The sequence below is a fragment of the Sminthopsis crassicaudata genome, chromosome 5, assembly GCF_048593235.1.
Source record: "Sminthopsis crassicaudata isolate SCR6 chromosome 5, ASM4859323v1, whole genome shotgun sequence".
Classification (NCBI taxonomy): Eukaryota; Metazoa; Chordata; class Mammalia; order Dasyuromorphia; family Dasyuridae; genus Sminthopsis; species Sminthopsis crassicaudata.
Genome location: NC_133621.1, coordinates 189,723,086 through 189,746,010, shown reverse-complemented (window position 1 = coordinate 189,746,010; position 22,925 = coordinate 189,723,086). Strand labels below are relative to the sequence as shown.

General features: G+C 36.3%; 1 protein-coding gene across 3 annotated transcripts in view; it reads right to left on the bottom strand.

The window, feature by feature from the left end:
* Positions 1–221: 221 nt before the first annotated feature.
* GRIN2B (glutamate ionotropic receptor NMDA type subunit 2B) overlaps positions 222–22,925 on the bottom strand; it is a 640,262-nt gene continuing 617,558 nt past the window's right edge. For all 3 annotated transcript variants that reach the window (XM_074269120.1, XM_074269121.1, XM_074269122.1), the window contains 4 exons: positions 12,134–12,294; positions 10,455–10,642; positions 7,608–7,846; positions 222–4,614 (listed from right to left, as the gene is read on the bottom strand). In XM_074269120.1, the coding sequence (XP_074125221.1) occupies positions 2,740–4,614; positions 7,608–7,846; positions 10,455–10,642; positions 12,134–12,294 (2,463 nt within the window). In that variant the 3' untranslated portion in view covers positions 222–2,739. The remainder of the gene's footprint in view (positions 4,615–7,607; positions 7,847–10,454; positions 10,643–12,133; positions 12,295–22,925) is intronic.

Sequence of the window (22,925 nt, the reverse complement as noted above, 5' to 3'; positions counted from 1 at the left end):
ACTTACAGATGAAGGGATTGTTAAAAAGGCAGGGGAGAGGAAGGGTCCATGGGATAAAGATGCTTTTCCCTGGCTTTCCCACTCCTATGGCCTTCTACACAAAATGCTTCAAGACACCCTGCACTGCAGTAAAAGCCATACAAAACATTCCCCATTACCCCCACCCCCCAAACTGGAAAATGAAAACCCACAACAAAAACACTTTTCCCTCTACCCCACTCCCACCCCACCCCTCCTGCCCCACACCCTGAATACTCACAAGAAGAGGACACTTCATCTATACAAAAATTAATTATAAAACAAAATATTTACATATGAAATAAACACCATCTTAATCTCTGTTGCCATCAGAGAGGGACAGAGTCCCCTTGGTTCTAGATTGCTGTTCGCTAGGTTAGTTGGTTTGGTTTTTACTTTTAAAGGGTGAGGTAAGACGAAGAGGAAGAGCAAGCAAGGGACCTGCATTATTAGATGGAGTCATGTTTTTTGTGGCCCTTTCTCCATCATCCTAGCCTTTCATTCTCCCTCTTAGTCTCTCCTTTAATCTCAGATAAAGCACACTGTGCCCCTCTCAAAACCTGTGAGAGGTTCAGCCCCTTTCCCCCCAAGTCCATTTTAGAAAAAAAACAAAGCTTTACAAGGCCTTTAATTGGCTTTAAAAAATGAAAGATATTGAGGTAAAAAATCAACAGCGGATGGTGGGGAGGTAGGAGGATAATGGAAAGGTAGGAAGGCAGGGCAAAGAGGAAGGTTAGAGAAGAACTCTGGAGAACATGACTTGAAGAGGAATGGTGGCTTTCTTTCCATGGGAGAAGCACCTTTCTGGTTTATTTGTCCTGTGTGGATAGCAGTGAGCTGCTGTCTTACTTTCAAACTGATATTAGACCCTTTGGGAGCTACCTGGTAGAATGGAGGTCAGAGTAGCATACACAGAGTAGGATCTATGAGTCTCTTCAATTCCTTTCCCCACACACAAGATTCAAAAATAGGCAGTGACAAAGACTCATTTCCCTTCTCAAGTTTTACTATGTTTAAAGAAGGGGGCTTCATATCTACTGATACTCCTTCATGAAACTAATTTTTTTTTTAAATTCTAGAATGGTACTAATCAAAAGAGGAGTGAGGTTGGTTCCCAACATTGAAAGACTCCGATATCAGTAATATTTTACACTGGAAACATCAACATACTTATAAATGTCAGGCCCCCAATATGTCAGGCCTCTTCAATCCTCCTCCCAATTTCCATCCTCTGCCTTTTTTCATATTGCTTTCTTCTCTCCATGCCTCTGGCTCTTAGCATACTTTGTACCCATTTTTCGAAAGGAGGCAAACTTCATTTCCTATTGTGTGAAGTATGACAAACTCTGGAGTAAACAAGTATGCTTAACTAACTTTGGGTTAAGTAAGGAGGGATCAAAGTACTAAGGACATCCCCCTCTCCTACTCATCCTACCATTAAGTCCTTCATCTCTTTGCAAATATCTCACCTGCTTTTCCCTTCCATGGGAACTATAAAGGACACCTGAGCCAAATCACAAAGAAAGATTCTCTTAGAACCTTTCCTTCTCAAGAGTGGGTGGAAAAAATAAAATAAAATAAAATAAAATAAAATAAAATAAAATAAGTAGGGGTGAGGTATAGATCATGGCTACTTCCCACCACCCTTAACTTGTTTGAAGGGGTTTTATTTTGACTTGTTTTTGTTTTGTTTTTGCCGGTAATGGTCAACATGGTCACATATCACAGGAATCTCCTAATTTTGCTTTTGTTGGCTGATTCACCATTCTTTTGCCTAGACTACAGAATATTTCTAGGTTTTTCCCCACAACCTTTCTGGATGGTGGCAGAATTCTTAAATAACATATAATCATGTTCACATAGAAGCCAAAGATATTGATTAGTTATGGTTCTCAATATTGAAACAAACAGCAGAATGAGTCAAGAATACTGCCTATGTGTTTATGCATACAGTAATAGAAAATAAAATATCTGAATCCCTTTTACTTCTGTATTAGCCAGGACACTGGCTATGGTTTCCTCTTTAATTTTGCAGGGATGTTCCCAGTGATTCTGTCAATAACTTTCCCTGCATCACCTCATTATCTAATTTTTTAATGTAAGCTTCTTGACTTATATACATAACAAATACAATCAGCCTCCTTTCTTCTGCTTTAAAGCAAATGCCTTAATGTAAGCACACATAGTCTAGGCAAAAAGAACTTGGTGAGAGCCCCTTGTACTTCACAGTTCCCCCACTCATTCTCTCTTCTACTTCTTCACTGGAAATCAAGATCATTGGGGAGAGTTCTCTTCTTTGGCCCTTGTGACCGTGTCTGGTCTCTCCTCCGACTCTGCAAGGAGACTCCAGCCCCGCTGAGAGAGACCAGAGAAGGGCCATGGCTCTGTTCCCCTCTGGATGTGGACACTTCCTTTTCCCACTGTGACACACCAAGCTCAGATACTGTGTTTCAATGCACTGCTAAAAGGAAAAATGCCTGACCGAAGAAGGAAGGAGGAGGGAAGTGGAAAAGGATGGAAAAAGATGTCACCAATGCTGTCTCCAATGAAAACCAGGACTCCAGGATCCCCCAGATAAATAAAGAACTAAGAGAGGAACAAATGGGAACCAAGTTCAAACCCCGTCACCCTCTATGACGCGTGTACCGAATGATTGATTTCATCCCCTCCCCCCACCAGCCCCGCAGTCCCCTTCCCCACTCTCCCACCCCCCTCCCCCACTCAGACATCAGATTCAATACTAGAAAGTTTCTCATAAACATGCCCATTGCTGGAGCCATTGAAAGCCCTGGGGTTTTTGTTGTTAGGCACACAGGGGTTGGACTGGTTTCCTATACAGATGTCCTTCTGGAAACGGCCCGGCACAGCCGCGTGAAGGGCTGAGACCACCGGCTTGTTGGTGACGATGGCCCGGAAGTCCGGCCTGGCTTTCGTTCCCCCCGCCACCGTGGGCTGCCTGAAGAAGTAGGATTTGCTGCCATGGAGCAAGCACTGGTCATCCCCAAAAGTGGGGATGAAAGGGTTTTGTGTGACCCGGTCGGGGTAGAGCGACTTGCTGAGCATGTAGCCGCCGCCTCCAGGGTTGTTGTGGTGGTGGTGTCCGACCGAGGGCACTGAGGGCTTGTTGTTGGCGAAGGCGGTCTCCCCGCTGGGCATCTCAAACATGTGCGCGTAGGGGCTCCCTTCCAGGAAGCGGCCCTTGTCCTTGAGGCTGACGCTGCGGGGCGCCAGGGCGGCTTCTTCTTTCTGCAAGTCCACGAAGGTGTCGTACGAGTGCTGCCGGCGCAGCTTGTTCCGGCTCTTCTTCTGCGCCTTGGAGTTGGACGGGCTCTGGGGGTACTTGGCGGCGGGGGCATTGGCGGGCACCGCCACCGGGGCGGCGGGCTGGTCGAGCTCCTGGAGGGAGTTGTCCTCGCTGATGTCGTACAGGTTGCCGGCTTTCTTGCAGGCCTCGCACCGGATGCAGGCCTGCCTGCTGGAGTTCTGCCCCGCCACCGGCGCCGTGTAGTTGTGCAGCTTGGAGGGGCAGCTGCGGCAGAAGTTACCGCCCGACCGCTCCTCCCAGTCCAGGTTGGTCAGGTTCTTCTCCCACGGGGCCGGCACCCCGCTGACCACGTGCTTGCGCTCGTTGGCTCCGAAGTCGCTCGTCCCGTGCTTGTGGTGGGCTCTGTTGGCGCAGGGGCCGCTCCCGCTGACCGAATCCCGCTTGAAGTCGTCCCCCCGCTCCTTGTAGATGTCCGTCAGGTCCACGTGCTCCCAGTGAGGAGAGTTCTCCTTGGTCCGGAACTGGTCCAGGTAGAAGTCCCGCAGCCCTTCCTTGTCCCTGAAGTAGCGCTTGTGGTCCGGGGAGCGCGGCGGCCGCCGGCGGTAGGCCAGCTCGATCTCGTCGAATTCGCGCCGGGACTTGGCGGACGCCGGCCGCTTCTTCAGGCTGTCCTTGTACTGCTGCTTCCGCCTCTTGGCCGCGTTGCCTTCTATGTTTCCGTAGGTGACCGTGTGCGTGGAAATGTCGGAGACGTCGGAGCGGATCAGGTCGTCGTGGCCGCCGAAGCGGTCGCTCTTGAAGGAGAACTTGCCGTAGAGGTCGCTGAGCTGGTTGTGTTTGGCGGACGGCAGGCCGATGTCCAGAGGCTTCTTGCTGATCGACCGCGGCTGCGTGGTGAAGGGCGGGTTGTCGCAGTCGTACAGCCCGTCTATGGAGCTCGCGCTGCCGATGCTGTGCGGCCGGTGGTGGTGGTGGTAGTGGTCCTGGTACATGTTGCTGTCCTTGAGCTGAAGGTTGCCAAAAGTCCGTTCCACCTCGCTGATGTAGTCACTGAAGAGGTTCTCCTCGCACGGCGGGTTGTTGTAGGACTTACAGTCCGAGTGCGTGAAGCTGCGCCGGTGCTCCGAGATGTCGTACACTGACGACTCGCGGCGGATGAAGTCCAGGGCGCTCTGCGGGGACCCGTTCACGCCCGACAGGTTGGCCATGTTCTTGGCAGTACGGAGCAGGCGCAGGATGTTCGAGTGCGTGTTGTTCATGGTGGCCGTGGGAGAATTCATCACCGACTGACGCTCCTCGATGGCCACTCCGTGGATGCAGCTGTAAATGCCCTGAAAGGGGGAGGGGGGGCGGGGAGAGAGGAAATGACAAATTAGATTTCTCGTGGGGTGTTGTTTGATTCCTGGAATGGTCAAGAGAACTCACGTTAGGAAACGAGGGAAATAGTAAATCTCTTAATTCATATATTCAATATAGCTTTTACACTGAGACCCTCATGTACGGAGAACAGCCAATGCTGCTGCAGAATCTAAAGACTTAAAGCTCCTCACACACACTTACACACACACACATATACACACACACCACACACATACACATACACACCACACACACACCACACACACACCACTCACCCACATACACACACACACCACACATACATACACACCACACATACACACACACACACACACCACACATACATACACACCACACACACAATTCTCAGCAACTTTGTGAGGTCAGGGAGAGTTTAGATTAAGTCTAATGGGGAAATGGCCCACATAACCTGATTAAATGGATTAAGACTCAAAAACCAAGTGGATCGCCAACTATCTATTTGTTTCTTTCTATGTATGTGTGGACTTATATATGTGTATGTGTATTTGATATATAAACACACACATATACAAATATAAAATCTAGAGTGATAGAAAACAGCAGAGCCAAATGATAATTGATTGGATCATCAGAGCTTCTACTACAAAATTTAAGGAATGACATGGAAATTTGAGGGATAAAACATTTGAATCAGAGTCAGAAAGACTTGAATTCCAGTTCTGTCACAGATACTTCCTAGCTATGTCACACTAGTCAAGTCACTTAGCTTCTATATAAAGTTTCCTCATCTAAAAATGAGGATAATAATAACATCTTACCCACCTTGCCCTGGATTATCAGGATTATTATGAGCAAGATGGTTTTTATAAAACACTTTGCAATCTTAAAATATTACCAAAACCAAAAAACAAGCAAACAAAAACCTAACTCTAGTTGGCTAGCTATCTAGTGGTAGTAGTAATAGCAGTTATAGTAGAAGTAGTATACTTTTATTAAGTTGATCTTTACTTAATGATAAGAACATATGGTGAAGGCTGGTAGATGTTTAGAAACTCAGTGATGAAACATGAGCTATGATGTTAAGGCTTGGGGATCCTCTTCCTTTTGTATCACCACAGTGGTGTCTGAGTTGATCTGTTGTTCTAGGTCTTATTATTTTAGGATCAACATAAAATGTGCACAAAAATTCTGAAACTCAGCAATGAAAAGAGTTGTGATCAGACTCAACTGAATTACTTAGTTAAGTCTACTAGTTATTTTTCTGCTCTTCACAGTACCCAGAAGTGGACACTGGGCATACATAACAAACAGGATATGAATGAGGATACTGAGACCAGATAGAAAAAAAGCCTTACTGAAGAAAAAAGAAGCAGCATAATATGAGCAGTAAAGTAAGAATAATCTGTTTCCTAGCTTTCCTGTTGATTCTTTTCTTGATTATGATAGAGAATAACAAATTATTTTTACCACTGATTTTTTTAAGGAGTAAGAATATTCTCATTTGCAATTATTTGTATAATTGGTATTATCACCTTCAAAGTGACTTTAGGGAAACAAAAAGATATGGTAACAAGAGGCTGAATCTACTATGAGATCTATCTTCAAATATTACTGAATAACCTCAATATATTGTTGGCTAAAGAAGAAATAATTATCTTTTTTTTTCCTTTTAAATCATTAAGAGTTCATAGGAAAGTGACTTGTTGAAACTATTTGAGAAAAAAAAATATCATTCTCTTTATGAAATCTCTGTTTGAGTAACTTAAGGTTTGGACCTTAATTTTAATTGCTTTAGTTTGGATTTGTGCCCACTGGCTATATTTAAAGCTCTGTGATCAAAACCAGAACCACTGATTTCCTGAGAGCACTCAATGAATATCCCAACATATTTTCTAGAACTGGAACTAGGAATAAGAAAAGATCGATACTCCAAATCCCTTTCTCCAATTGATTCTATTCTAAACTCAATTGCTGACATTATAGAAGATCTAGTGTCCTATGGCTGCATTCTTTTGGTCATCTCACCTGTCATCAGTGTTTAAAAAAACAAGGAATGTAGCTACTTGAGTGGCATCTGAGGACAAAAATCCATACCATCATTGTTGATTTTCCATGACAGAGTGAGGAAAAAAGCCATAGTGAGCGTGATTTGGCAGAAACATAGCAAATCTGTGGATTAGTAATGATAGCTGGTAGAGATAGTGCTTTAAGTTCTAGAATGCATTTTACATAGATTTCTCATCTGATCTACACAGCAACTCTATGAGAAAGGTTCCATTAAGAATATGCTGGGAAATGTTTTAGAATCAGCCTTCTAGGAAAAAAAATGTATACATATACTTCTAAGTTTAATTTACATTATTAATAGTTTCTCCACTCTTTTCTTAAATTTACTAAATCAACAATAACAAAAAATTAAGCCCTAATTTATGGCATTTTCTGATTTCCAAGTTGTAAATGCTGATAATTTAGCAACCATTTCTAGCTAATATGAGCTAGTTCCAGTACACCCCCGAGTGCTATTATTATCTCCATTTTAGAGATGAAAAATTGAGCCTGAGAGAGGTTAAGTGATTTGCCTAGAATCAGACAACTGGTTAGTATTCAAAAACAGGATTCAAAATAAGATTTTTCTGACTCCAGATCCCACATTCCATTCTTTTTCATGGTGTTTTACTGCATCAATTAATGATTATAAAAGAAGTTTGGGGAAATGTCAAGCCATTTTCCATTTTTCATTCCCTCATTTCTAATTGAAGTCATCTCAAAATATCACAAAGAAAAAAAGAATTATGCACATTGTCTAAGTTAATTCAAAATGAGGGCATGAAAAATTCCAGAGATTCTTGTATGATGAGTTTTCTCATACTTTAGCCAAGGTATTGGTTGGAGGATATGAATTATCAATCATTTACCCTCCTTGCACAATGATACACACAAATATCCCATGTAGAGTCACAACTTTTTGGAAAAAAATACTTACTCTGCTTATGGAGAAGACCATTCCAGGCTTGCCAGAGCAGACTCCCATAAAGCAGTGGCGGAACTGCCAATAGAAAAGGTGTTCACAGATGAATGTAATGAGACTAAGGGCCATGGCTGCCCCCAGCATGTAGAAGACACCTGCCATGTTGTCAATATCTAGCTGGCTGCTCATGACCTCATTCTTTTCATTGTGGCAAATTCCAGTAAGCCAGAGAGCTTCCAGTTCTTCCATCTCCCCTAGAGAGAAGCAGAGATGAATATTAGGGAATAGGAACAAAGGGAGGAGATTGTGAGAAAACAGAAAATTAGAGAGTAAAGGAAAAATAATAAAAATTATGAAACAAAATAAATTCAAGAGAAAAAATGAGCAGAGGTTTTTTCATTATAATATATTCATTTATCCATGCAATTTATTAAACAATTACTGATCACACACTGTATACAAAGCAGTACATACAAAAGTGCATAAATTGTAGTTTCAGCTTTTCAAAAGTATAAAATTTAGAAGGGTAGATAAGACATATACTTCAAAAACATAAATTTTAGAGGGGTAAATAAGACATATATAAGAATAACTACAATGCAAGTCAGTAAATTACAATAGGGAAGGAATGCTTATTCCCATCTGGAGGTTGTATTTAAGCTATTCCTTGAAGGATAGAGTGTCTGTCTGTCTGTCTGTCTGTCTGTCTGTCTGTCTCTCTTTCTCTGTCTCTCTGTCTTTCTCTCCTCTCTCTCTAATATATATATTAATCTCATATATATGTATGTATATATATATATGTATATATATACACACACATACAGATATATATGTGTGCTTATGTCTGTCTCCTCTCTCTAATATATGTTAATCTCTAATAAATATATCTATATCTATATATATACATATATATATATATACATACACACATACAGATATATGTGTATGTTTCTGGAGAGAGAGAAAGACACAGAGAGAGAGAGAGAAAGCGAAAGAGAGAGAAAGATGGGTACTAGAATTGGGAGGATGTTTTGAACAGAAGGAAAATATGAGAAAAGTTAGAGAAATGGGGAAGGGAAAAGCATTTCTGAGAATCAATGACTTTATTACTTTATCTGAATAGGTATATTGTATAGAGAAGTAAGAGAAGGTAATAATGGAAAGGCTGGTAAAGACCAGTTTTTAAAGGGTTTTTAATACATATTACAACATTTGGACTGATTTCTCCAGGCAATGAGGAGCTTTTAAAAGAATGAGATGATCAATGTTTTATAATTCTTAGCCTGGTTATGGTGAATAAGATAAATTATAAAGGAAGGGATGGAAGCCAGAATTTACTTAAGAGTTCATTACCTCTTAGGTCCTAGTATAACATAAGAAAATCCTACAAACAAGGATTATGACTGTAGTGATGAAAACAAAGGGGCCAATGTGAGAATAATTGTAGAAGAAAAGAAGGGAAAACTACAGGGGAAAGTCAAATGTAATTGTAAGGTTTCTGGACTGAATGTATAGAAGAATAACAATATCCTTAGAGCAACTGGTTCAAGATGAATTAAAGAATCACCAAATCTTAGAGTTGTAAACAGCTTTAGAGATCTTCTCCAAGCTCTCTTTCAATTTATGACTCCTCTTTATAATGTCTTTGACAGGTAGACATATAGTGCACAAACATGAACACACACACACACACACACACATTGGGGATGGAATTAATTAACATTTTTTCCTTTAAAAATTATGATTTAATTTTTCCTTCCTTATACCCCACCCTTTAATCCTGGTGAGCCTTCATTTATTAATAATAGCTTTTTATTTTCAAAATATATGAAAAGATAATTTTCAACATTCATCCTTATAGTACTTTTTAAAAGCATTCTGGTTGAGGCAATAGCTTTTCCTTTATTTAAAACTGCTGATCAAGTTGGATTCATTCCCAATTCTCTTTTAGGAGAGGAATAAAAAAGGAAATAAAGAAGTGCTCTCAAGAGGATTTTAGGCTTACTGTTTTTGTAGTAAAAACATGCTCTTTAGGGATAAAGGTGAATCAGCACTGAAAAATAAAATGTGAACACAATCTCATCCTTACTTCATCTCAACACTTCTCAGATATAGCTCTGGTGTTTTTGGTTCTTCATATATGAAATACAGAAAACATAAAAGCAAACATAAAAGGTGACTTGGAATTCACTACTTTGCCCTAAATGGCAAAGTCCTAAATAATTTCATGAGCTTGTCCCATAGCCTGTAGTTTGTTTAAACACTTGAGCTTTGTGTTGTCTAATCTGTGTTGTATTTCTGAATTTTCTGTTCATTGTTATACCATTCCTGCAAACCTCCTGTACACAAGGATTCCTTTATTACCTTTAAGTGACAATTTATTCTGCATTTCAATTAGAAGAGGATTTATGCCAAAACCAAAACCAACAACAACAACAAACAACAACAACAACAACAACAAATCTCACCCCAAAATACAATCCAGGTTGATCCTAGTTAAATTTTTATTTATAGTTCAAATTTTCATTCTTCCAACTGTAAAATGGTGATGCAGGTAGATTCTTTTAAAAAATGTTTTTCTGATTCTTGTCAGAATAATAAACAAGGCAGGTTCTTCCATAAACAGAGCAGCTATCTACTTTAGCCATCTTTTTATTCTGAAGATCTCACCCTCTGTGTACAATGTCCGTCCAAAGCTTAATATGTTACTCTGGCATTATTTTTACTTCCACAATCCATGAGGAGGTCACAGATATTTTCCACTATCAATCAGGTTAGAAGTGGCAAAAAAAGCAGGGAAAGCTGAGATCTGACTGACCATCATATATGTATTAAGAGATACTTTCCTGTTTCTTAACTCACCATCTCCAAAGAGCTGCAGAATGGCAAGATCCACCTGGCGCTTCCATCCGGAATCTTTCTGGATAGCAATGCCATAGCCAGTCGAAGCAAATACCTTTCCACTACCAATAGTCACCAGCTTGCAACCCTCATCTCTGCCTGCCATATAGTTCAGGACTGCAGCATCATAGATGAAGGCATCTAGCTTCCTGAGTGGGGAACAAAGTGGGGAACAAAGAGAATCCAAAAGCAAAATTTCAGTACATAGTTCCAACAGAATTTAAATTAATGTGAATATAGAATTATGCTCCTTAAGATACAAGATTCCAGATATAAGATATAAATCTATACAGAAAGAAGTGATTTTTGTGAAAGTCTGTTTTTTTCCAAATATATATGGTAAAGTGATGTGGATTTGTCTTTATGTTTTGTTTTGTTTCAAAAGAAGAAACCTCTATGGGGAAAAAAAGATTCCAAATCACAAATAATCAGTGAAATAAAAATAAAAACAATTCACATCAAAATTGCAAATAGGGGGTGAGCTAAAATGGAAAAATGCAAATGAGCAATTCTGAGAGAAAATAGTTATACTAATTCATTGTTAGAAGAGTTGTGGATTGGTACCACCATTAGGGAAGCAAGATGGCTGTATGGATATGCTGAAGTCTCAATCATTCCAGGCAATTATTTTGGCTTATATTTTACTGATAAACTATAGGTCTATAATGATGAAATGGGTTTTTTAGTAATCCACAGGCATTAATTAAGCAACTCAATACAATGGTGCCATAGACAACAGTAAAAAGACTTACTCTCAAAGAGCTTACATTCTAGTGAAAAAGATAATAACATTTACATATAAAAATAAACTAAAAATATTTACAAAAGAGAACAATGTGTATATGATGTGTGTGTGTGTGTGTGTGTGTGTGTGTGTGTGTGTGTGTGTGCTTGTGTGTGTGTTTGGGGGAAGAGCACTAGCCATTGTCAGTACTGTAGCAAATTAGGCTAATTTTAGGATCATCCATAAAATTCCTTCTACACTGTCATTCCTAAGCTAGGACCATTGAAAAAAAAAGTGTCAATGTGGTTGTATACAAACAAATAGAAGCATTAGTTGAGTCACATTAGCAATTATTAAGAAATAGATAATGAATAACTCTCACAAGAAATTGAAATGGAAACTCAGATAATACATTCATAATTGTGGTCTGAAAATATGTGCACTATTTTCTTATGGATGCCTCTCGTAGCCCAGTGCCTCAGCCCGCCACCTCCAAATAATATAGACGCACGGTCATCTTTGATCTTTCTTAGTGAACAAGTATTCATTTCATAATTAATAATATACTACTTATTTCCCATTTATGCATATTTTCTATTTTTTCTTCCCTTTACATGGCTATCATAAGGTAATCCATTTAAAAAAATAAACAAGGAATAAAAATAAAATGTCTCCCATAGCTATTGCCAGTTTTAAGCTAAAAGTTCTCAGGAAGAGAAAATAATCATATCTTATTAAATGTCTATTTTTACCACTCTGTAAGGTATTCTGGTATGCCAATTGAAGTTAATAAAAATTAGTTGGGTTTATTATATACAAAACACTGTACTAAGCATTGAAAAGAGAGAAACAATTTAGATAGCAAATTATTCTTTTCGGAATTTTGGAAATAAGATTGCTGGGAGGGAGCTCTTACCCTGTCTTCAGAGAGAGCAGTGCATCATCCACACCCTTCTGGTTGAATTTCCCCATATAGGTATGCATTTCAAGATAATTATTGCGAATGTTCCTTTCTGTGCTACCATTGGGCACAGTCCCAAATCGGAAGGGGGGTGAGAAGTCATTCGGTCTCTGAAACTGGAGAAAGGAAAAAAGAAGACATTTTTGAGTAAATGTAAAGAAAAAAATGTTATTTATGGGTTTACAATGAATAACATTTAGCTGAAATTTGCCACAACATAATGTTTTTGTTTAAAAATGACAACATATATTTGAAAATAAAATTTAATTAAATAAAACAATATTTATTAAATGCCAGCTACATGCCAAGTAATGTAGTAGGTAGGCATGGTAATTTGACACTTTAATGCTTTTCTTCTTTTTTTCTCATAGGCTCTCATGGATTCAGTTTAGGTATAAAACATTAAGGGAATATAAATGGAGAAGAAAGGATTCATGAAAGAGACTTGACTGTCACTCATGATTAGTGGGTACAGGTTGGATGAAGACAACTGAGAAAGAATAGTCGGGTAGAAATACCTGGATCAGTGTATTAGTGTCTTAATTTTCCCATATTTCTTCCAACATCCAACATTTTCTTTTTTTTTGGGGGGGGGGGTCACGTTAACCACTCATATAAGTGTGAGGTGATACCTAAGATCTGTTTTAATTAACATTTCTCTGATCCATAGTAATTTAGAGTGCTTCTTTTCATATGACTATAGAGAGCTTTGATTTCTCTATCTAAAAATCCCTGTTGCTATCCTTTAATCATTTATCAATTGGGGAATTGTAATGTTCTGTTGTCTACAGAAACTGCGAATCGCTCTCTGGGAGGAGATCTGCTGTCTCAATTCAATCCCAGAGTAGACTCTTCTTCCTCCAGAGTAGACTATTCCTCCGGGCTCAACTCTGTCCTAGAGTAGACTAACTCCAGGCTCAATGTTGTCTTCTTTTATCCTCTCAGAGAATGAGCGTGTGATAACTCAGGGGCTTGTGGGAAAATTACTTCAACCAATGAACTTGCTCCTTTTAAAGGTTGTGTAAACTCCTTTTCATATGTAAACTCCTCCTCAGAAGTTCAAACAACCAAAGTTGTGAACTAGGGAATTGTTAAGTACCGATTTAGCACTTAGTAAGAACCTAACTGGGAATAACATGTATTTTTATAAATTTGACTCAATTCTCCATACACTTGAAAAATGAGGCCTTTCTCAGAGACACTTGTTGTGAAAATGTTTCCAACTTTCCACTTAAATTTTTGATTTCATTGATTTTGTTTATATATAATCAAAATTATGTTTTATATTTTATAATGCTCTCTATATCTTCTTTGGTATCAGATCCTTCCCTTATCCATAAATCTGACAGATAAACTATTCCACACTCTCTTAATTTACTTGTAGTATCATTATTTATGTGGAAATTATGTCCCCATTTTGATATTATCTTAGTATGTGGTCTATACCTTGTTTCTGCAACACTGTTTTCCAGTTTTCACAGCAGTTTAGATCTTAGAATTTATAATATAGCAGATTACTATGGTCATTTACAATAACAAAATTTATACCTAATACATTCCATTGATCCATTACTTTATTCCTTAGCCTGTACTAGATCATTTTGATAACTAATATTTTATAATACAATTCGACATCTGGTATAACTAGATTATAACTTTTTTCACCCACATCTTTTTTCAGTTGTTTTCTTTGATACCCTTCGGCTTTTATTCTTCCAGTTGAATTTTGTTATTTTTCCTAGCTCTACAAAATGATTTTTTGATAGATTGATATGGGACTAAATAAATAGAGTTAGGTAGTTTTGTCATTTTTATTATATTGCCTTGCCCTATCCATGCATAATTATTTATATTTGGCTTTATTTATGTGAAAAGTGTTTTATGGTTGTGTTCAAATAGTACCTGAGTTTGTCATGGCAGGTAGACTATCAAGTGTTTTACACTGTTTAGTTTAAATAGAATTTCTCTTTCTATCTTTGCTGCTACGCTTGGCAATATATAAAAATGCAGATGTTTTATGTGGATTTATTTTGTATTCTGCAAATTTGTTAAAGTTGTTAATAATTTCAAGTTGTTACTTTAGTTGTTCCCCTAGGAGTGCATCATCTATCAGCAAAGAGTGACAGTTTTATTTCTTCTTTGCCCATTCTAATTCCTTTAATTTTCTTTTTCTTATTGCTAAAGCTAACATTCATAGTACAATGCTAAGTAATAGAGGTGATAATGGGCATCCTTGCTTCATCCTTGATTGTATTGGAAAGGCTTTTAGCTTATTCCCATTATATATAATGCTTGCTGATCATTATGAATAAATATTAATACTAATTTTAAGGCAAACTCCATTTATTCCTTTGCCCTCTAGTGCTTTCTAGTGTTAAACTCCTTATCTTTTTTTTTTCTTTCTTTCTTCTTTCCTTCCTTCCTTCCTTCCTGAGACAATTGGAGTTAAGTAACTTGCCTAGGATCACACAGCTAGGAAGTGTCAAGTGTTTGAGGTCGGATATGAACTCAGGTCCTCCTGACTTCAGGGCTAGTGCTCTATCTACTGCACCATCTAGCTGCCTCTATAGAGTATCGTCTTTATGAAATATTGTTAGAATCTCTTTGCTAGTATTTTATTTAAATTTTTTTCATTAGTATTCATTAGGAAAATTGACCTTTAGTTTTTTTTCTCTATTTTGTTTCTTCCTGGTTTGGGCATAAGAACCATATTTATGTCATAAAAGGGATTTGGTAGGACTCCTTATTCGCTCATTTTTTCAAACAGTTTACACACTTTTGGGATTAATTATCCTTTCAATGTTTGATAGAATTCACTTGCAACTCCATCTGATATTGGCGATTTTTTTCTTTGAAGGTTTTTCTAAGATTGGGTTATTTAATCATTTTATTTTTTTCTTCTGTTAATCTAGGTAATTATTTTTTCTTGATATTTATATATTTCATCTAGATTGTTAAATCTATTGGCATATAATTGGGCAGAATAGCTTCTAACAATTGTCTTATTTTCTTCTATATTGATGGTGAATTCATCCCTTTCTCTTTTGATAATAGTAATATAATTTTCTTCTTTCCTTTTTTAAATCAAATTAGCCAATAGTTTATCTATTTTATTGGTGTTTTTTCCCATTAAGCCAGCTTCTAATTTTCTTTATTAGTTAAAATTTTTTCTTACTTTCTATTATTTTATTAATCTTTTTGATTTTCATGATTTCCAATTTGATGTTTATTTGGGGATTTTTTAATTTTACTTTTTAATTTGAATTTAAAGCATTTTATTTACATACCCAATAATTAGAGTTGTAATTTTTCCTCTAACTGCTACTTTGGTTGCATCCTATAAATTTTGGTATGTTGGCTCATTTTTGTAATTTTCTTTAATGAAATTACCAAGTGTTTCTATGATTTGTTATTTGACTTAGATATTTTTTAGGATTAGAAATTTTAATTTCCAATTATTTTGTAATCTCTTTTCATTGTCCATTATTGGATGTAATTTTTATCATAGTATTTGAAAATAATGTATTTACTATTTCTGCTTTTCTGTATTTGGTTGTGAGATTTTTATAACTTAATAGATGATCAATTTTGGTGTAGGTGCAAAATACTTCTGAGAAAGATATATTCCTTTCTATTCCCATTCAGTTTTCTCCAGAGATCTATTGGATCAAACTTTTCTATAATTTTATTTACTTATTTCTTATTTCTTTTTTGATTAGATGTATCTAGTTCTGAGAGAGGAAAGTTGAGGACCTCCACTAGTATAGTTTTATAATGTATTTATTCCTGTAACTCATTCAACTTTTTCAAAACATTAGATGCTATATCATTTAAAGCATATATGTTTAATATTGATATGATTTCATCATTTATATTACCTGTTAGCAAGGTGTAGCTTCCTCCCTTATCTCTTTTAATTATATCTGTATTTGTTTTTTCTTTTTTCTGAAATCATGATTGCTATCTCTGTTTCCTTTGTCAGGCATATTAGATTGTGCTCTATTCCCTTATATTTACTGTGTGCATCTTTACTTCAGATGAGCTTCTTGTGAACAACATAATGTAGGATATTAGTTTTTAAACCATTCCACTATCTCCTTCCATTTTCTGGGTGAATTCATTCCATTAATATTGATAGTTATGATAACTAATTGCATTTCCCTTCATGCTAATTTCTTTGTGTTTTCCTCCTTTCCCCCCCCTAACTCTTTCTTTTTTCATTTATTCTACTTTTGATCATTACTGTCCCCAAAATACCTACCCTTTTATCAGTCCACCTTTCCCCTTCTATTATCCCCATCCCTTTTAAATTCCTTACAGGGTAAGATAAATTTCTATATCCAACTTGGTGCATATATGCTATTTCTTCTTTGAGCCAATTCTCATAATAAACTTTGCCTTTGACTCCCTCTATTCCATCTTTCCCTTCCATTCTTTCATGCCTGTTTTATATGCATTCATAATTCATTCCATTAATCCCCACCTTTTTTCTTTTAATGCAATTTTCTTTCTCTTCCCTTTGTTTTTTCAGGGGAGGGAATATAATCCCATCAAAATTGCTTTATGTACATCCACTCTGTCTACAGATACTTCTTTTAATTGCTCTTATAGTAATAAAGTTCTTAAGAGTTACACATGTTATTTTACCACATAAACAGTTCCTACTTATTGAATTTCTTAAGTTTTCTCTTTCTTGTCTCTTTTTTACCTTTTTATGTTCCCTTGATTGTTGTATTTGGAAGTCAAATTTTTCTATTCAAATCTGGTCTTTTAATTAGAAATGCCTGAAAGTCTTCTATTTTGTTAAATATCCATCTTTTTCCCCCTGTGAAAGATCTTACTCATTTTTACTGGATAGGTAATTTTTGGTCATAATATTAATTTCTTTGCCTTCTGTGTAACACATTACAAGCCCTTTGTTTTTTTTTTGTTTGTTTGTTTTTTGTTTTTTGTTTTTTAATGCAGAGGCTGCCAAATCTTCTCTAATCCTGACTGTAGCTCCATGAAATTTGAACTGTGTCTTTTTTTGGCTGCTTGCAATAATTGTTTTTCCCTTTTTTGTTAGATTTGGAATTTGGCTCTGATATATTGGGGAGTTTTCATTTTGGGATCTTTTTCAGTTGGTATTTGGTGGATTCTTTTAATTTCTTTCTTGCCTTCTGGTTTTAATATATCAGGGCAGTTTTCCTTAATTATTTCTTGAAAGAAGTAGCCCAGAGCTCTATTTTATGATGGCTTTCAGGTAGCCCAATAATTCTTATATTATCTCTCCTAGATCTATGTTCTAAGTCAAATGTTTTCCCAATGAAAAGTTTAAATTTTCTTCTATTAAAAAAACTTCTTTGATTTTATTTTATCATATTTCAATGTCTTATAGAGTCACTAGTTTTCATTTATTCTATTCTATTTTTTCAGAAATTATTTTCTTCACTGAGCTTTTATTCTTGTCTTTCCATTTGACGAATTCTGTTTTTTAGAGAATTCTTTTCTTTGTTAAATTCTTGTGTATCTTTTCTCAATGTTATTGACTCTTTTATGAGTCTTTTATATTATCTGATTTTGTTTCCCAATTTTTTCTCATTTTTTAATTTGATTTTTTATTTTTTTTATTTTTTAAATAATAGCCTTTTATTTTCAAAACATTCATCTTTGCAACCTTGTGTTTCAAATTTTTATCCCCCCTTCTCCCACTCCTTGTCCTAGACAGCAAGTCATCCTCTATATTAAACAAGTGCAATGCTTCCATATATATTTCCACATTTATCATGCTGCGCACACACAAAAAAAATAGATCAAAAAGGAAAAGAATGAGAAAGAAAAAAAAAGCAATCTAATTTGCTTTTAAAAATCCTTTTTAAAACTTTTCCAGGAATTCTTTTTTGGGCTTGAGATTAAATTACATTTTTTTTTTCAGGCTTCATATGTATTCATTTTAACACTATTATCTGATTCTAAGTTTATGTCTTGATCTTTCCTATCATCATAGTTACTTTCTATAGTCAAGCTCTTTTTTTTTTTTTTTGCCTTTTTTTCCCTCAATTTTGTTTTTATGTGAGAACTGGGCTCTGATTCTGTACTGTCCCAAGCTTTTTGTGCCGGAGCTCTAGGTCTTACTGCTGACTTTCACTGAGTCTCAAGGATTAACTGCTTGCTTTCTCTGAATGATAGGTTTTTCTTTTCACTTGGACTGGAGTTTCAGGCCTTTCTGTACAACTCCTCTGAGTTTGGGGTTTACCTGCTGATCTGCTTCAGGGATGAAACCTTGCAGTGGGATTTCTAAGGTTAAGAGTCTTTCTGATACCTAGATCTGGAGAAGAGATCTTGTTTCTGGTCTGCCAAAGGGGGTGAGATCCTTCTGCTGCATTGTTATAGAAATATAGCAACTCTCTGCACAAATGGCTCACTTGCCTAAGGGAGCTGCTGTTTTGCAGAAGTACAGGGCCTTGTTTGTGGATTACTCCAGTCTTGGAACCTTGTAATGGTACTTTTGCTGTAAGGCTGGCTGCTGCTGATGCTCTTGAACCTCAATTCCCTCCCAGCCCATTGAGATAGATTTTTTCCTACTGGGCCAGTAAGTTGATTTTCTACTCCTAAATCAATTCTGAGGTAATTTTCAAGTTGTTTGGAGGGGAATTTAGAAGGACTGTGGAAAGTATCTTCTTTATTATTTTGTCATCTTGGCATCAGAAGATCCTCCCCCCCAAAAATGAACACAACAGCCTTAGATCTTTCAATGTTATTTGCATGTTTCTTTATATCTTACTCCTCCATGTAATCTACAACACAGTAACACTGCCCCCCTTTTCATTTCTCAAAAGAAATACTTCATTTCTGGATTTTGGGAATTTTCACTGCTGTTACCTATGTCTGAAATTCTCTTCATTCTCATCTCCACATCTTGGTGGTATTTGCTTTCTTCAAATAAAATCTCACATTGTTCAAAAAACATTTTATCTACTAACTTGCTCCAATTTATCCCATATGTTTTGTTTGCACATAATTCTTTGCATACTGTTTTCCCCATTAGACTGAGAGCTCTTGAAAGGAGGAATTGTTAGGGGGATAGGCTAAAGTGGTATGGATTTTCTTTGTATCTCTAGCACTTAGAACAGTATAGATGCTTTATAAATGCTTCATCATTTGACCTATTTTTACAATGTTTTTATTGCATAAGTTGTTCTCTTCATTCTACTTACTTTACACTTCCAATGTTCTCTAATTTTCAAATGTTCTCTAAAAACTATGATTTCCATCATCTCTTAATGTTCAGTAGTATTTTGTTACATTCAATGTCAGAAAGTTATTACATTCCATTCATCCATTTTTAATTGATGGGTACCTCCTCAGTTTCTAACTCTTTACTTCTTTTTTAAAACATATTTTTATTTATTTTGTTAAATATTTCTCAATTACATATAAAAATTAACATTCTTTTTTTTTAAATTTAGTTCTAAATTCTCTCTCCCACCTATTCTCATTTCAATTTGATATTGATTATACATTTGAAGTCATGCAAATATATTTCCAAATTAATCATTTTTAAAGAAAATACACGCAAAAATAAAATTTTAAAAGGTATGTTTCCATTTATAGAGAGCATTGATCAGTTCTCTTTCATGAAGAAGATAACATTTTTCATCATTTCCTTTGGAATTGTCTTGGATCATTTTCTTGATCAGAATAGCTAATTCTTTTATAGTTGGTCATCCTCACAATGTTGCTGTTATTCTGTACAATGTTCTCCTGTTTCTGCTCACTTCACTTTGTATAAGGCCATATATCTTCCCAGGTTTTTCTGAAACTATCCTCCTTATTTCTTATAGTTTTATAGTGATTCATTGCAATTATATACCACAACTTGTTCAGTCTTTCCCCTATAAATGGGCATCCCCTCGATTTCTGATTCTTTGGCACCACAAAAAGAGCTGTTATAAACATCTCTGAACAAAAAGTTCTTTTCTCCTTTTCTCTGACCTCTTTAGAATACAGACTCAGCAGCAATATTGCTAAGTGAATAGTAAGTATTTCACAGTTTTAATAGCTATGGGCATAGTTTCAAATTGTTCTGCAGAATGGTTGGATCGGTTCACAACTCCACCAATGATACATAAATGTCTCAGTTTTTCCACATACTCTTTTCTGCTGGAATGTTCATTTGTCCCCAGAACAGTCTTATCCCTCAGAACCGACAATATAGCAAGATTATAAGGTCACAGAATAGAGATGGAAGAGACTTAGATGCTATTTGATGCATCTCCTTCCCTTTGGCATAGGAGAAGATGAGGGAACTGAAGCTCAGAGAGGCTATGGCATGCTCCAGTCACACAGGCAGTAACCATGAAGTGTGGAGGATAGGAGGGGTCTAAATTTAATTTTTTTTAAAACTGTAGAACCATTGTTCTTTCCAGATTTATAGTTTTGGTAAATCCATTCTATCTCTGTGTATTTATCTCAATAGATAAAGAATCATAGTTCTTCTGGGTTCTACTTATTTGATTCTCCATCATTTCATATAAATCTCATATTTCTTTGATTTCCTCATCTCTTACTGCACAGTAAAATGAACTAGAAAAGTAAATGGCAACTAATGTAGCATCTTTGTTAAAAACAAACAAACAAACAAACAAGCTCCAAACCAAAAAATAATACAAACAACTCCTGCCCTCCCCATAGGGTCATGAAAACTGACTAAATTGAAATGACTAAAAAAAATTTGTGACATTACATACCACAGTTTGTTCTGTTATTACTCAATCAGTGACACACTCTCTCATTAATTCTTTATTTCAAAGCACTAGAAATGTTTAACCAAGAGAAGAAAAGACTTAGGGGAGATAAGATAACTTTGGTGTCCAGACAACCCAAGACGCAAGGATCTGGAGGAACTTGCTTTATCCTTCCAATTAGACTCTATGCAGGACATCAAGATGATGACACTGTGAAAGATCACTGAATTTGGAGTTAGAGCACAGTGATTTTCACCCTGGCTCTGCAACTTAATATCTGTGTGATCATGGACATGTCACTAATAATTTGCTTCTAAAAAGAATTGCTATACATTTTATACATATGACTATTCTTTCTTTGATCTCTTTGAAGTATAGATCTAGAAGAGCTGTTGCTGGATCAAAGAATGTGTAAAGTTTAGTGACTTCTGGACATATTTTCAAATTGCTTTCTGGATAGCTCGACCAATTCATATCTCTGTCAACAAAGTTTCTTCCTTTTTTTTTTTTTTTTTTTTTTTTTTTTACAGACCCTCTAATATTTGTCATTTTTGGGGGCAATTTCTGCCAATCTGATAAGTATAAGATGAAACATGAAACATCATAGTTGCTTTGATTTGTATTTATCAAATGATTAGTTACTTGAAGCATTTTTTCATATACTTGTGGTTAGTTTGCATTTCTTCCTCTGAACACTGCCTATTCATATTCTTTGTCCATTTATCAATTAGTGAATAACTTTTAGACTTAGGAATTTTAATTGGTTCTTAGAATTAGAGCTTTATCTGAAAAACGATTATAAAATTTTTCCCCAGTTACCTGTCTCCTTTCTAATTTTAGTTGCCTTGTTTTGATTTGTGCAAGACAATTTTCATGTAATCAAAAATTTCCATTTTCTCCTATGTGATTCCGTTTGTATCTCTTTTTCTTTGTCTCTCTATCTATATTTCTCTGTCTCTCTCTCTCTATTGGTTTATCTGTCTGACTATCTCATGATACTTCTGCTAATCATTGATATAAAAGGGAATTTTCTTCCAACAAAGTATTATTTATAGCTGGATCATAGATTCTATTCAGTGAGTGATACTGTTCTGATAAGGTAGCATGTTGTTATTGTGGAAGGCCTTGAATGCCAAGGAATAATTTGAACTCTCCTTTTTGACAGGAGAAACCACTGAAAATTTTTGAAAAATGGAGCATGATCATTTATATGCATAAAGAGGATATTTCTGACTTACTTGTTTGTACTTCATATGTTAGCACTTATAATTAAACTAGTATATAAATATATGCTTCAATTATTTAATGGATGTACTTGTTTTGACTCCTTACCTTAAATTTTGAACTCACTGAAGGTAGAGACTTTATTTAGTGTGATTCTCAATATATCACTCATGCTCTTTTTCTCCAATAACAAAAATACAAAGCAGAATAAAACTAGAGCTGGAAGCAACTTCAGAGACCATTTTGCCCACCTCCCTCAATTGATGATGGAGGAAATTGGAAAGTTACATGATTTGCCCAAGTAAAGGGTAATAAGTATCAGAGGCAAAATCTGAACTGGGATCTTTGACTTCAGACCCAATATTTTATGCATTGTACCCATTAAGCACTGTCATACCTATTCTCTAATCACACTAGATAGTGTTTACTGATTTTTGTTTAAAGTTATCATACAGTTACTTTAAAATGTTAGAGAGATGTCCAAAGGAATAAAGCGCTTCTTCAAGTTAGGACATTTTCTTCCATGCAGAATAATGCTTGAATTTAGAATAATATTAAATTAATTTTTAAAAACGTCTCTGTCAGACTTGTACCTAAAAGACAGAGTATAGTACTAATATTTTTTCTCCCACACTAAACTAGTTATCAAGACACAGAATCTAGGGTGAAAAGTGTAGGTGGAAAATTTCTGACAAGACATAACATAACCATCAAAGTTTTCCTAAGACTGAAAAATCTTTTCACCTACTTTGTGCCTCAAATAGGCAGTTACTTCCATCTGGTCAGATTTAAATCGG